This window comes from Pinus tabuliformis, chromosome 2_2 (assembly GCF_031772625.1).
Source record: "Pinus tabuliformis cultivar Carrire ecotype Pingquan chromosome 2_2, CPIR1, whole genome shotgun sequence".
Lineage (NCBI taxonomy): Eukaryota > Viridiplantae > Streptophyta > Pinopsida > Pinales > Pinaceae > Pinus > Pinus tabuliformis.
Window position 1 is genome coordinate 1053137373 of NC_142300.1, and position 17435 is coordinate 1053154807.

Here is a 17435-nt window from a genome sequence, read left to right on the forward strand (position 1 = left end):
TTAAAGGATAAGATGGTCGTCAAGGATTTTGGAGAGTGACCAAATTATTACCCTGCAAGTGGCTCTAATGTGTCGTAGGTATCCTATGTTGAACTGATTGATAATTACTAAAGTTGTTTTAGGCGAAGGTGGTATTCAAGACATACACACCCATCATGAATTGTTGTGAATCTAAACGCGAGCAGTGGTCTAGGGGGCTACAGTAATGCCAACACTCTAATTAGAAAAATAGAACAATCTAGTTTTATTTATTGGTTACACGTTATTTAGCCAAGAGACTTACCTAGTCCGAACGAGGAGGCTGAGAAAGTTGTCATCAATTAGTGCAACCAACCAATTCCTATGGCGCCAAACTGCAAAAAAAAAACCAAAAAACAAAACAAAACAAAAAATGTCATTAAAAATTCCAATAAAACTTGTAAAAAAAAATAATTACAAAAAATTGAATTTTGAACATACCTCACAGCACTCGGCAGGGCTTCGACTCAAACCAACCTTACAGTGCTCAACAAGGCTTCATCTCAAATCAACAAACCTCACAGCACTCAACAACATAATGAAAAGTCAATGGACCTCACAGAACTCGACAACACAATGAAAAGTCAACAGACCTCACAGCGCTCGACAACACAATGAAAAATCAACAGGGCCAATGAAAAATTAACAGACCTCACAGCACTCGACAACACAGTGAAAAATCAACAGAGTTGAAAACTTCGCGGGAATGTCTAACCCGTCGTATATATAAAACGTTTTTTTGACTGAACCAATAGTTCGGTTGAATCAGTTATTCGGCCGAATTATTGATTTGGCCGAACTATTTTTTTGCCGATTTTTTCAACTCCGGCAAAAATTTAGTTTAACGGTCAGCGTTAGTCTAAACGGAAAAAAGTTTCGCTGAACTTTAGTAAAATAGTTCGACTGAATAAATTTAGAAAATTCGGCCAAAAAAAAAAAAAAATTAAAATTAAAAAATAATAATAATAATAATAACTGTTCATCTGAAAAATTGAGAATGTGAAATTTTCAGAGACATTTCTCACAAAAGTTTAACCCAGCTTCACATTTTCACCCACAAGTCAAATGAAGCCTTTTCTTACTACAATTTAACAACCCATAGAAATAAAGAATTTGAATATTAGGGTATCATTGTAGTGAAAATAGTAAGGAATTATCGATTTGATATCTACACTACTATATAAAGACTTGAAAAAAGTCAAATATGGGATTTACTAATAACAATAAAAAAAACTATGATACATATGATAAAGAATTCTTGTCATAAGGTAAAAAGAAATATCTTAACAATATCAAAATTGTATATTTACATATAATACTACAAAGTTGAGAGAAACTGCGACTAGCTTACATCCATCTTAAATGATAAAATATGACCTCAAAAAATATTGTCCCTCTTAGTGCAGGATAAATACCAAGTTAAGATGGATCTGCACTAATTATATGCATTCACAGATATAGTTGTATATGATCATTTGATAGTTACATTTTCATTATTAAGAAATAATTGCCCTACTTAGTTATACAACATGTCATTATTATCATTATTGTGAATCATGTTTTCCCAACTATTTTGTTGTATTCAATGTTTATGTTGTTTTGGGTATCGAGATAAGAAGTAATATCAAATGCATAATATAAACACAATTCTAAAAATGAAGGGAATTGTTATAGCTTTCTAGCCAATAAAAAGGAATATTTGTACAAGTAAATATTAAGCAAGCATATAACTCAACCTACACGAGTAATAAATAAAGATTAGTACTAGTGCAACCATATAAATTAAATGGTTGGTAAACACTGATAGGAGTCAATACATAGTAGTCATCAATACACTTTCATCATAATACATCTCATATTGCCAAGAATTTTAAAAATCAAAAATAGACAATTATAATTTTAAATTATGATTATTATTAATTAAAAATTAAGTGTTATATATATAAATAGGCATGTAAGAAAAACACATTAAAACATTAATAAGCAATAAAAGTTCAATAACATTTGGAAGACATTTTTTAATTATATTGAAAAGCAAAAAAGCATACTAAAGTGAAATAAATCTCAACTAATTTAAAAAATTATTTCATGGATATTTGAGAAAGATTAAATCCCCACCATCAATCTAATAATTAATAATTAAATTAAATTAAAAATTCTAAAATAAATGTATTTATTAACATAAAAATAAATATATAAGAAATAATCATTATAATCATAAAATAATCATTTACAAAATATATATATATATATAACAATTATTATAATCATAAAATTATCATTTAATATTATTTTACATTATTGGAAGTTATCTCTTAACATTCACTAACTTACTTTCAGAGTCTTAGGAGACTCCATAATTAAGATTTATTCAACTCCAGCAAAAATTTAGTTTAACGGTCTGCGTTAGTCTAAACGGAAAAAAGTTTGGTTGAACTTTAGTAAAATAGTTCGACTGAATAAATTTCGAAAATTCGGCCGAAAAAAAATAAAAATAATAATAATAATTGTTCAGCCGAAAAATTGAGAATGTGAAATTTTCATAAGCGTTTCTCACAAAAGTGTAACCCAACTTCACATTTATCTTAATGATGAAGATAGATACATTAAATTGAAAGAGCAATAAGAGAATTGATTATTGGAAGTCAAAAAAATCTTTAATCTAAATATTTTTTGTTGTGATAGCAACCATCCTTAATGATATATTCGACAAATATATTCTTAGAAAAACATTCACAAAGAAGCTCAAGTTGTTGAAGCCAGTGAGCAAGCCACCCATTCATAATAGATGCTCAAAATTGTACCACAACCATATGATATGGTGGTCTTAATAGTGTTATGCATTGCAACAAAAGAAAGTGTTAATGCAACAACTTAGTACTAAAACCATTATCAAAACAAGCTATTCAATTATGAAAACGACATGTTGCAACTATAAACTAACAAAAAGATGTTATTGAACAATCCTTTTAGGTCATTGCAAGAAAAGAAAATGTTAATGCATCAACTTAGCACTAAAACCATCATCGAAACACAAGATACTAAATGATGAAAACTATATACTACAACTATAAACTAACAAAGATATTATTGAACACATCTTTGTGTTGTATGAAGAGTGGTATTAGTCATCTTTAAGACTAGTAGTAACTTTATTTAATGCACACTGTGCAAGCAAAGACCTCTTTGAAAAATGTTCATGTCCCACTTCTTCAAATAAATCTATTTGAATGCGACAGAAATTAAAGTTATAATCAAAGCTAGCAATCATTTATAACACTCATAATGTGCAAACACACAACCATATGTAAGACTTTGATAAGTCACTAAAGGAAAACCATAAAAGAAAACCATGAAATTAAATTGCACACATGCTATTTCAACGATCACAAACCATGAAATTAAATTGCACACATGCTATTTCAACGATCACACTAGATACATATCACTTATTCTCTTAATCTAAAGACACACTCTTTGCATAATATTTATTCCTTTAATCTAGTGTTCATGCCCCAACTTTCAAAATAAATATATTTAAATATTACTAATTTTCAAATTAAGCATAACTTATTGAACTTATACTTAAAGTTGAACAATCAAGTAAAACGCCCTTTATGTCTTGGCATTTGACTATTTGTCAAACCCTAGTAAGGGATGCTACTTAAGTCACGGGAATGCTACATTTTTCAAATAGATCTTATGTACAAACTAAGAAGCTTAATAAACTAAATAGTGACGGTTGAACAATCATTTGAAACACGCTCTCATTTTCAAGCATGGAGAGTCAATAATTCATTGGAGTAATCTAGGTGAAGCCCGAGATCAAACCCGGTGACTGCCAAATGTACCAGAAATTTGTGACTTAACAAGAGTCAAGACTCTACGAGAGTGGGGGAGGACTCCTTGAGCCTTATCACAAAGAGCCAAAGATGTTCCCACAAAGGATTTGAAACTGCATGGAGAGGACAACATCCTATTGTGTCAACCATCCAATTGTCCCACGAGAATACATTTAGATCAAAAGAAATACAATCTATTTAGAGATTACAAGTGGGCAACAAAGATGGAAATACCAATCTTGGATGATCAGTGTTTCGAATGGACCAAAAGAGATGTACTAACTAAATGACCACCTTGTTGGTGTCACTAGAAGAATTACACCAGTTAATCAACCAGCCAACTAGAGGCAGAAAATCAAGCAAGATTCTGACAGGGTCAAAATGTTAACCGATTTAAGTTCTTAGAAAATTGCATCACCAACCAATTAAGGTTCTTGGATGTGTACATCACCACAAGGAAAAAAGTTGAAACTATTCCAAATCACCAAAACATAGCTTATGTCACTATATATTAATATATTTATTATCACCACATAGGCAAGGAAGACTCACATGCATATCCATTCTACATGGAACCAACCATTATGTTAATAGGACACAATACTTCCCTAGAAAAGCCTGAAAGGAGATAAAACTTGGCACTAGTAATCATACCAAAGACCACTATCTGGAATGTCTCTAAATACCAAATTAGAGAATAAAATCTGAACCATGAATCATTATGTCTAGTTTGTTATTACTTATCATTCTTTCATTTAAAACACGTTAACAAAATCACATATAAATTAATTTTTCCAATACAAAAACAATCACGTGTTTTTCGCATGGTGACTTATAATATTTAATAAGATGAATGTCTTTAAATGCTCGATTAAAGAGCAAAAGCTGAACTCTGAAGCTCAGTTGGTTTCTCCATGCCATTACTCTCCCTACAATGTTTATGTACAATTGATTATTGTCATACTTTCATTTGAACATTAAAATTAAATTTTATTTAAACGGTTTCTGAGCACCCGTAGGGATAAATTTTCTAAAACCCAACAGATAAAAGTTAAATAAGATCAAAATTAAATTTTATTTAAACGGGTTTCGAGCACCAGTAAGAATAATTTTTCTACAATCCAACAGACAAAAGTTAAATAAGATCAAATTGCACTTCGACTAAGTACGGGCAACTTTTGCGTATATAAGTTCCTTTAAATTTTACAATATACCATAAAATTCTAGCATAATGTTTATGGTTGATAACAGAAGCGTGTAAAACGTTTCCGGCTTTTTTTACTGTCAAAGCCTTAAACAAGCGAACTCTTCTAAATACAGCACCCGTAAGACGAATCATTAAACTCCTAGGTAATGAACCTAAATCCTCCTAACATGGAAATTTTGGACGTAACAAAATCTGTTAAACATGAAATGGTTTGGCCTAAATCCTGTCTACTAGATCCCAGCCCTAAAGCATACATTTCACAAAAAATTTCAAAGAAAATTTTGTTAACAATTTAAACTGATTCTGAATCTAATATCCACAACCTGTCTACCAACTTGTTATAGAAAAGGGATGCTAGCTCATCAGCTCAATATGTTTTTTTCAATATTTGTAGTTTTGACGTATGAGGTCACATCTAACAAGAACACTAAAGGTGCCACCAGAGAATAGTTTCTCGCAGACTAAATGGCAAATCTCAAATTGCAATAATAGTGGTGAGTTTCCACTTTCAGTCATTTTCAGTAATTGGCCTCTTGGAGCTCACTCCACATTTGAGCTCCTTTGCAAAACAACCACCGAGAAGTGGTTTAGTGAAAAGGTCAGAGAGATATCCAACATATGATTCAAAAATGTTTCTACTAAATATTCATAAATTATCGCCAAGTACCACTGGAAATCTCTGCAATACCAGCTGGTATGACACTGACCTTTTAACAAGCAATTTTGGTCATTCTTGCTACAAATTCATTTCTCAGGGGATTCAAACAGGTATCTTCTCAAAGCAAAAGATCCCACGAGACGTTTGATTTGACATTGCAAGGATACAGTACAAAATGAGAGTAAATAGAAGTAATGAAATATGCTTTTCCAGCTTTTTAGAAAAACAATAGAGCATTGTTACAAAAGACCCAGTCACAACCAGGAAAATGACTTGAACAATCTGGCACGGAAAACTTATATGAGCACAGGAAAGGCCAATATTCTTATAGAAGCATTATTTTTTCCTGCTCAAAAGTTGCCATGATTGTCTGGAAGATCAACTATGTACAATCCATGAATCCCATCACAACACAGTAGCTAAATATAATGAAAAAAACAGTTTCTAATCCAGCAAAACCATGTTGTTACTAGAGCTGGCCACACATGTCTCCATTGTCATGCTCTCAGAACAGCTCAGAAGGTATGCATGAGATCTGGCATATGTTGTCTGATGAAAAAGAGAGACAATCACTAGTCAGTCGCTCTATATTCCAACGTACAAATCATCACAACGTCATAATTTAAGAGAATTTATATCTGAAGCTTACCATTGCTGGATCTTCCTAAATTCAGTTAAAACCGGATATATATTCTCAAAGGCTGTGTAAGTCTCATCCCTTACCTACAAATGATATATATGACCAATCAGACTTAGATTGTTATGGCCTGAATGAGAAAATGAAAACAAAAAATGCAAGTAACTAAACAATAAAACAGGTTAAGGAAGATGCACCTTTGCTCCAGTAAGGACAATCTTTCCAGAAACAAATATAAGAAGAACAATTTTGGGCTGTTTCATTCGATAAATTAAGCCTGGAAACAATTCTGGTTCATACTGTAGAAGAGAAAATTAGATATCAGTACATTTATTTAGCATCAGGAAACAAATTATTTGAGCATTATCTGGAGAACTTACGCTTGAGAAAGCACCATGGGAGTATGCAAGCCCTTCCAATCTAATAGGAAATTTAACATCACAAGACCCCACGATATTCTGGATCTTAAAATCCTGCAGTTCTTGATAGCATTAGAGCCTATAACATTAAAAAATAGCATACAAGATGGAAATTCATTTACTGATAAGTGTCAAGAGTCATGGTTATCTCAGAGGAATGGCACCTTGAAATGAGCAGGAAAGCCCAATTTTTGGATAATACGAGCATACTGCAATACAGGACTTCAAAAATCAGCTCCAACTAAGCACAGTAATATATTTATGCGGTTTTATATGCACAGTAATAGTGCGAAAACATACTAGCTACAAAATCAACTTCCAAATTCCTGGATATTTCTCCGTTTCTCAAATGAAATATATTCATAGAGGCCTAAACTTTATAACTTTTGAACAAGAAATGAACTATGTATCATGCTCATATAGAATATGTTTGTACATGCCAAAACAAAAGATGCAAGGACAAAAAACTAGGTGTACACATATTTGAGAGACAGAAGAATCGTTCATATCTCTCTACCTTTCTTGCAGCAAGTTTTGATTGTTGTTCACTTTTTGCACCTGTGCAAACCTACACAATGAGAAAAAAACCAATCAAATGTCGACTACATGGTTTACGCCAAAAATAAAGATTACAGTACATGTTAGTTATTTACTAGTTTACTTTTAAAAAAACACATATTGATACACAAATAAATAACGCAATAGGTAAGTTACTTTCTTAGAAAAACCACAACAATTTCCACGTGCTAAATCCACACATCTTAAAGTGGTCACTTTCAATTTCCCATTATGTAGTATCACTCTAATCAAGAAGATTAAGATTATATTACACCTCTCGTCACTCGAACTTATATTGCACCTCTCGTCAATTTAACGGTTAACCATAACCAAGCCTTCCCATGTTCGTCAAACTTTCTTCAATGTTTGAAAATACCTAGGAAATGAAAAATAAGCTGGGTGACACATCACAGCGCCAAATTTAATTTTAACTATGACAGAGCCTATTGGTTAGTTCTGTCACAACAGAGAAATTCAATGGAGCAAACTATCACACAAGATCCGATAACTTACGAGACAAAGAAATGGAAAAGAATTTATGTTTATGACACATAGGAGGCCTATTTCTCCCCTTCAATTATCACAAGCCTTTGCATATGCTTTGAATAAGTCAACTAGCCAACCACACAGATTTGGTCAATTTTCTGGCTGATATAAACTAATCTAATAAAATGCTGAGGGATAATAAGGGCATCCATAGGTGGTGATCAATCTCAACCTTAAGTCTATGAGAGCCCACTAGAAACTGAAGGGCATGCACCTAGTGTTTGTGTATGGTAGGATAGTGGAAAATAAGGTCATCCCTCAGCTCCAAAAAGTGCTCCAGGCAAAAGGCCATCTTCAAGCTAAGACCCTTTGAAGGTCTAATCATGCTCTAGATGTGTTGTTTGTAAATGTCCTCACAAATAACCCAATTTGTGTCCTATTTAAATTATAGGAAATACCTTAACACATCCAATGAGTACCTTAGGAAACAAATGCTTTGGAAAGATGGCCACAAACTAAATAAGCTGAAAAGCTTCTAAAAAGTAAGCGTGAGCACAGCCCACAAGTTGGTCCGTGCAATGGCCTTGAAATTGAAAGTACAAAGCACCAGAGATGCACAGTTTTGGATGTGTTCTTCCTAGTAAAAGGTCTTGTCATTTTTATGATTCTAAAAAGGCCATGTCAATTTCTAGGGAAAACCAGCAATGAAACAAACAATGAAGCTCAACAAAACATAAACATAGGAGCTAAGTCACAGGACACGTCCTCCAAGGTCCCGTGTCCCATATTTTACGTGCCGGACACGAAAACGGCCCTAAAACGTGTCGAAAACGTTTTTCATCGTGTCCTGTAAAATGTAAAACGTATTCGCCAGTTTTCATCGTGTCCTGCATCTAGAAAACGCGTATTCCATTGATAGAAAACGTTGCTTGCATACGCTGCAATTTGTTTTGAAAGAAACAAATAATTTTTTAGTGGGGCAGCTTAATGAAAAGTCTAGGCCCTAGTATTGATATGTTATTCATGGTAATGTTAAATTCTTAAAGTAAAAGTTAATCTTCATTTTCATCCTTTTACTTAAATTTTTAACATTACCATGAAATGACTCAGGATGTTTGAAAGTGGTTCCGACCTCATTGGATTTCATATGGAGAAAGTAGAATTTTAGATTTCATTCAAAATGTAGCAGACTTATCAGTTTTTCAGGATTGGGAGATTGTAATGTTTCCAAGTGACACCACCTGCCCAGGCTACCCCTGCCACCAGTGGAGGACGTCGTCTACCTCCTAAAGCTCCTACTTCTAGTTCTTCAACTTCTAGAGCACAACAAACTCCACTGCCAACTCCACCAGCACCAACATCTACATCTAGAGGGAAAGGCAAAGCTGTGGCATTTTCTCGCAAAAGGAGCAGAGGAAATCATTAGGATTAGACTTTAGTTATTTTCTTATGTGCTTGTAAGTTGTACATGAACAATGAACATTGAATATTCAAGAATCAAGACCAAGCATATCACATTCTAATTTCTAAATAGTAAATTTTGATTCTATTTATTTTTTTAAAGTGAACTATGAACTTTGAGAAGTAATTATATTTTAATTTGATTAGATAAGCTGCAACCTGCAATTTAATATGGATAAGAAACTATATTTTGGTATATATATATATATATATATATATATATATATATTAAATATATATAAAACGTGTCCCCCGTGTCCTGTTTCCAGGTCACTGCGTTTCATATTGAATACTCGTATCTGTGTCCTCCGTGTCTCGTGTCCTCGTGTCATGTGACTTAGCATAGGAGTAAAAACAAACAAATGCTAGTATTGAAACATTTGGCCCTCTCATGGTTACTGAAACAGTAAACTTTTTTTGGACTCATCAGCTTTGATTTACCAATGAAAAGTGATCTGCAATTTACAATTCAAAAGGTTTTGTTACAGCACCTTGGTAATAAAATTCAAACTCAGGTGTAAGGTCGTGTATCATTGTCATGAACCATTGTACGTTACAATTTTGCAACTAAAAGAGGAGATTTACCTCCCAACATGCAAAGAGGGGCCACTACACGGCAGTAATTATCAGAAACCTGAAAAACAAACCATCAACCAACCACCCATATAGATTGGCCAGCCAGCAATATATGGCATAACAATATATAAACAATGGAACCAATAGGTGACTATCCATCTGACAACTAGCAAGACACATTTTAGAGAGGAAAACAGGAAGAGCACAGCCATTCCGATAGTATACAAGATTGTTTGAGAATATACCAGCCTAGATCCATTTAACTCTGGATCTATCATATGTTGAGAGGGATCCAATCCTTTGAAATACAAACCTTTTCTCAAAGTATTAGTCCAAAATTATTAAATCTAATAATACTAATATTATATTTTATAATAATAATAATAATAATAATAAGAATAACCTTTCAATATCAATTTTAGATTTAATGATGTTTTTTATCTAGCATAATAACAAAAATTTTAATAAAATTACATTAAAAGATTTTAATATATCCATAGGATATGGCTTTTCTTTTTAAAGATTCATTTTACAAATATTTAATTAATAGAAATAATAAAAGATTTTGGAGCAAGATTTTCGATTCTTTGTATTGAATTGTATTGTAGTTTTTTTATCTATATGGTTATTTTCATTTTTGTTTTGGGTCGACTTTAATTTTTTTTATTTTTTTTTATTGGAGAAGTGACATACTTACACATCCCCACAAACTGGGTTGTAGAATGCGCTTCTCGGCACAATTATACTGTGTACCAATGATTTAGTCTGTGTACGAAAATTTCTGAATAGAAGTCATGGATACATTTGTGTAATATGTCTATGAACCTAATATGCATGGTAAAATCACTATAGGCAATAATATTAATCTGTATGGGTCCAGAATATCTCACAAACCATTTCAACAAAAAAGTTTGATTTTTTGAATGTCAGTCACTGTTGAGGCAAGTACTTTTCAATTTATTGGTTCATTTCATCCATTTTTCTATCATCTCGTTAACTAAACAATGACATTCTTGTTGACTCGCTGATCAGGGTGGCGGATCATTATTGATCCCAAAGGAATCATTTAACCAACTTTGCAAGGGACAATCATTTAACCAACTTTGCAAGGGACCTTGGAGAATCCTTGAATAACCAAGCAGAAGTTTATGCATTCTTTCAAGGTTTACTCCTGGCAATTGAATTAGAAATTACGAGTCTAAGAATTATTGGGAATTCAAGCTTAATTATTAGTCTAATCTTGTTGAATCCTCCTCTTCAAATAACAGGATTTCCTCCATTATAGCTAGATCTCAAAAGGAAGCTGGTAGTCTTCAAAAGATCTCATTTTTCCAGGTCCCACAAGATCAAAATTGTCAAGCAACTGCTCAAGCTAATGAGGCAACTTCTCTCAAAATTGGGTGTTATATTATCACCCAGTTCCATAGCCAAGCATATTACAAAGTCATTGCATGTATCATGTCACTAATAAACCATTAGTCTCATCATATCATGTTATGGACTGCACATGAGTTGAGGAGATACAATATGACCTGCACATCAACTCATCACATTCGCATTCTTAATTTCACTCTATTCTTTGAATGGTGTGCTGCAGTTTAATGTTACAGTAGCAGGATAATGGAATATTGAGTTGGATGAGCACAATGAAGGTTGGAATAACTCATCACATTCACATTCTTAATTTCGCTTTATTCTTTGAATGTTGTGCTGCAGTTTATTGTTACAGTAGCAGGATAATGGAAAATTGAGTTGGATGAGCACAATGAAGGCTGGAACAACGGCATCAAGATGGTAAGAACCTCCCCTTCTTTGTGGATTGTTCTATGGGATTTCTGCCTCCAGGATTTTGGTTCAGGTTGTCACACTCTGACCTCTGGAATTTGGTCTCTCTTTTCGAATCTTCACTGGTTTCTTGAGCCCAAGGATCCAGTCCTCTTCTGGATTGTTCAAGGTCCTTGTGATATTGTTTCTTCAAGGACGAAATTCAGGGATCTCAGTCCTGTTTGAAATTGGGACACATTTTTAAAGGGTTTTGGTGTGTTTTTCTGCATCTCTTTGGGTCATTTGTACCTTTCAGCACACCAAGCGACCTAACTCTTCGGTTAGATTGAGTGAGCAACAAGGTTCATCTGGTGTCCTGGTTTCATGGTCAGGGGTTGAGATTGAAAATCTCATCAGTTAAGAATTGGCAGCCCTGTTTTGTCAATTTTTGAACTCATGGATTGTAGGGAGGCCCAAAATAGTCAAAGAGTCCATTCAATGTAACAAGACATCTATTTTCTCAGTTACTTCAAAATTCCAACAGAATGAACACCAATGTTCTGCATAAAATTCATAATCATGAATACTCTAGCTCAACAGAAACAGCAAATCAATTCCCTTGACGCAAAGTATAATATGCTCAGAAATTTGGTTCTCAAATTAAGTAAAAGTTATCAGTCAGCAGCCTCAAATTTCAAAACGTCTGCATCAGAGATGTTGGAGGACATGTCTGGGGATGGAAGAGGCAAATAGTCACCGTGTATATTGTCAAATGTTATATTTTTCAAAGTAATCCTAGGAGCTTTTTTCAGAAAAATACCCACGTAAGAATTAAATTCTCTGTTTTCAGCTGAGAATGAGCTGGCAATTTTGCTAAAAATCTAAGGCTAACAACTTTTAAAGCCACTGTTTAGTCTCAGTTGCAGCCTTCTAATAATACAAATTCTCCAAGTTTCTTTGAAAAAAAGTATCTTGTTGATCAATCCTTGTTTGGTTTTATTCCTATATATATTCAAATAGATTTTGCACACCTGTTAACAAGATTGGTTATAATGCTCCTATAATTCATGTATTTTAACAGGAGTACCATTGCTCAGCCTGCTGTAATACTCTTCTTCTGTAAATTTCTGGCTTTTCAACAGTAAAGTAAGCAAGTCCCAAGTTTGGGTATGCTAAATTCTGATATTTGCCTCAATTTTGATCTACATAAAAATACTACATAGACTATTTTGACCTAATATGTACTCCAATAAGTGGATGAGCACTATTTTCATGTGCAAATACTTCATTCAAAATAAATGATTATGCAGAGACAACAAGATTTTATAAATACAGTAAAATGATGCTTGGAAATCACAATATAATCTCAAGTAAAGTCATCAAAAGACATCCCAACTATCAATATTCACTGATGCAATAAGGTAATAAACGCATAGACCAACAAATAAAATATGCAATGATGAAATGATATAACAAAAAAACAAAAGTCCATACCCCATGCTAGAGCCCCATTAGCCAGATACATATGATTCTCATGCAAACACCTAATAGTAACCCACTGAATGTGACCAGCTAAAATGTCCTTTTTAAGATGGTCATTTCCAAAAAATAAACAAGACAGACTATCAAAGAATTTCACAGCATGATGTTTCTCACTGTCAAGTGACCAGGGACATTTGTCATTTACTATCTTACATCTGCTTACTCACAGTATGAAAAAAAAACCTGATTAACAGCTGGCATGCTCAGTATTTCAAATATTACGCATAATCCAATTAAAAGTGCCTATAGGTAGTCCTAGCCCTCAACAACTCTAGAAAAATAGCTGGGGGAAGAACAATTCAGATCCACATTGTACATTGTTCAGCCCCTCATTAGGATTTTGCTTCCTTGATATCCAATATTAACATTTGTGCCTGTTTTACACTATAAAAGTCAATTAAAAAAAACTACCATGCTCACAGCATACGCACCATCTTCCCTGATGCAAATATCAGTGCTGTAGTTTTGGGCTCCCTTATTCTCATTATGACTGCTGCAAAACGCTGGCATAACAACCAATAACATCTTAAGTCTTTGCAAGTTTCAAAATCATGTTCTTTTATATACAAACCTAATGAAATCGCATTTTGTTTTTTTAATGCAATATTATTCCCCCCTTTTAAATATTTTTTTACAAGAAAATTAATTTGTCTGACAAAAAGCATATGAACAAAAATTGTATTATTCAACCCTCCCTCCTAGTAATACACCATATTCTCCTCCTGTGAAATCTCATCCCTTCCTCCGTCCGTTGTTAGGGCATGCAAAGACATCTAGTAATGAATAATTTACATAAGAAAATTGAAAGTGAATGCTTCTGAAACACTAGCACGATATCAAATCTCCCTACCTTGGGATTGTACTCTGCATTTCGAGCTTGAAGAGCAATGGCTTTCAAGTCCAATTTGCAATCCAAGTTTACAGTGGACACTATATTCCTGAACAAACATCCAACATCAGAATATGAGTCTAGCAAGAGAATATATAACAAGGTAAGTTAGAATCACAACGATCTTGAACATCTAACACCATTTAATTGCACCAAGAGAAATTATGTGCATTCTACAGTCTAGGTGAGGATGGAGGTAATCCAGCAAATTCTGTAGCCATGTGGCAGTGCATAGAATCTAGGCGGTGCATTGCGTGCATTGAATATGGACACTAGCACAGACCAATCAAAACCCAGATCTTATATGCACCTTGAGGTTGTGAAGGTCGAGGATGCTTTAGTTCACACAAGAAGGTCTAATATCTGATTTGTCTGCCATTGGTAGGAATTTAAGATAAGCTACCTTAAGGTGCATATCATACCTGAGTTTAGATGGGTATGTGCTAGTTAAATAATTTTTCCTTCTGTTTGATGTTTTAATTGGCACTTTTACCCAGTAAATTTCATGAGTATGGATTCTTTGCAGACAAGAATCATAAACATAAAAAGAACACCACACAAGCCTCAATCTCAACAAGGTGTGAATACTCAAGTTCCCCGAGTCTAGGTGCAGAATCTCATTGCCATATCTATATATATATATATATATATATCATGTGTACCACAGACCAATCAAAACCCAGATCTTATATGCACCTTGAGGTTGTCAAGGTCGAGGATGCTTTAGTTCACACAAGAAGGTCTAATATCTGATTTGTCTGCCATTGGTAGGAATTTAAGATAAGCTACCTTAAGGTGCATATCATAACTGAGTTTAGATGGGTATGTGCTAGTTAAATAATTTTTCCTTCTGTTTGATGTTTTAATTGGCACTTTTACCCAGTAAATTTCATGAGTATGGATTCTTTGCAGACAAGAATCATAAACATAAAAAGAACACCACACAAGCCTCAATCTCAACAAGGTGTGAATACTCAAGTTCCCCAAGTCTAGGTGCAGAATCTCATTGCCATATCTATATATATATATATATCATGTGTACCAAAGAAATGAGTCCAAGTGATTCTTAATCATGGCTAATTGTTTGCAATTCCCACCCAACTTATCACCAAAAATACCCACTCCATAGAGTGTTAAGGTTGTCAAGGTCGGCGATGCATCAGTTCACACAAGAAGTTGTATTATATGATTTGTCTTCCATTTGTAAGAATTCAAGATATGCTACCTTAAGGTGCATATAAGAGCCGAGTTTAGATGGACATGTGCTAATTGCATAATTTTGCCTTCTATGTGATGTTTTAATAGACATTTTTACCCAGGGATTTTTAATAATGGCTAACTGTTTGCATTCCCCACCCAACCAATCACCAATAATACCCACTCCATAGAGTGTAAAATAATAGTGCTAGTTTCTTCGGACCCTTTTCAAATAAAACCAACAATCAGCATTATGACCATATCAATGTCAACCATGTAAGTTCAGTGTACAACACTTCCTGAAACGTGCGGGAAGAACAGCATAGGCAACTTATCAAATTGCCCTATAAATAGAATTATATAATGATCAAAAGAAGATCCATTAAAAACCAAACCCGCGGAAGAGAAGCCTTCAATCCAAAGTACCCAAATCGACATATCAGAATAAGCTACAAATCAAATTGTCCCAACCAACAAGGACAACCTCATTTGCCCAGTCCCAGATCAAGATAAGCACCCAGATCAGTATGTCATAGACGGCAACCAACATTTTCTAAGTTATACCTTATAATCACCAGCTTTCAAAAAACTGAGCTCCTGCGAAATTGAGTAGATTTCAATAATGGAGCATTAGGTTAACACACCAACCAGGCTAAAGGGTACTGTAATTCTCATTCAATATTTTGATCGCCTACAACCTAAAAATTCAAGGGCAGGTGAAAAAAAACACGAAAACAGCTAATGGGCGCTCTAACATTCATCAAGTCCACAAGTCATTTGCACTACATACAGCAAAAAAACTCAGAACGGAAATAAGTCGAAAACAACACTCAAACTGGAAATAAGTCGAAAACAAAAACTTGTAATCCATCTCCAGAAAAATGCAGGAGAATGTAAATAAAAACAAAGAGGAAAAACCCAGCCTCTCAGTGTCACTTATAGAAGGAAAAGAGGGAAATGAAATGGGTCCTTGGGATTCGAAACTGCAACCAGACCCAATTCGGTATTATGAGGAAAAACTTACTGGAGGGTGGGAACGATGCCTGAAGGATGCTTCTCGAGATCCACTGGCTGACTCCCTTCCAAGACCTGTTCGGCCATGCTCTTCACTACACAATCGATATCGAATGAAACAGAAAAGCTTTTATAATGCCCTCGGAAAATGAAATCTCGATCCTTTCTTATACTAAATCCTGAGAGAATCTCTTGAATCTGGTTAGCTTTTGTATTTATAGTTGGTGTTTGAATTGAGTTGATTTGATTTGTCCCGGTTTTTATAGAGCATGTGGATTGTAAATCCTCAAAAGGGCGAGGAGAGAGCTGCTGCGGCAGAGGAGTCTCGAAGAAAATATATGAGATCGGAGAGCCGGTCGAGGGCTTTCTATGTATCCCCGTCTGTCATTTATATACCCTGGTAACCGCCTTCCACTGGCCTCCACTGGCTCTCCCGGTGGAATAACCTTATTATTATTTTTTCACGGGTTTTCTTACCGGTAAACCCTTTTTATGAGAATTATTTTTCCATTTTAATCGTTTATTTATATTTAACTTGGGAATAGCGGTCTGTTTTTTAATATTGGAATGTTTATTTTATTTTATTTTTTAAATAGGGGATGTTTGGTTTATTTTATTGATATTATATTTATCAAAAGTGAACATATAAGTTGTAAGAAAGTAAAAAGTGGCTTTGTTGTTGTTTTTTTTTTCTTTTCATTTTATTGGAATATGTTTTATGGATTTTATTGGCATGGAGAGGATCAAATTTGGAATTAAAATGTATTTAATCGTAATCTCAAATATGCTATTAATTTAGATTTAATCAGTGTTCAGAGGATCAAATCCCAAGTTAAAATGTATTTAATATGGTATTAATGAATTTTTTTTTAAGTTTTTAAATAAGTTTTATCATAACAAATATATAGGCTATGTAATATTATGGTAATTTTATAGTTTAATTATAATTAATAATTTTATTGAGATATTTGTTTTTTTATTGTTTTTTTCCCAGAAGAAAAAAATGCTAGATTTTATATTAAAAATATTAGATCTAGTACATATAATCATTGTAATTCACAGACTCCTAATATTGAGTTGTATATTAACCTCTTAGCTATGACCAAAAACTGATATAAATTTTTAAAGTCCAAACATAGTATGTTATGTCGCATGACAGATAAGTTC

General features: G+C 33.7%; 1 protein-coding gene across 2 annotated transcripts; it reads right to left on the minus strand.

Annotated features, from left to right (window-relative positions):
- Positions 1–5907: 5907 nt before the first annotated feature.
- On the minus strand, positions 5908–16639 carry LOC149197013 (TATA-box-binding protein 2). Of its 2 annotated transcripts, XM_089405707.1 has the most exons (9): positions 16279–16639; positions 14019–14106; positions 13600–13671; positions 7299–7349; positions 6946–6990; positions 6743–6835; positions 6560–6661; positions 6375–6448; positions 5908–6274 (listed from the first exon to the last, which is right to left on the minus strand). In XM_089405707.1, coding segments are annotated over exons 1-9 (603 nt in total). In that variant the 5' UTR covers positions 16356–16639; the 3' UTR covers positions 5908–6273. The 2 variants fall into 2 exon arrangements, with proteins under 2 accessions (XP_089261833.1, XP_089261832.1); XM_089405706.1 differs by lacking the exon at positions 5908–6274 and having other exon boundaries at positions 6371–6448.
- Positions 16640–17435: the final 796 nt, after the last annotated feature.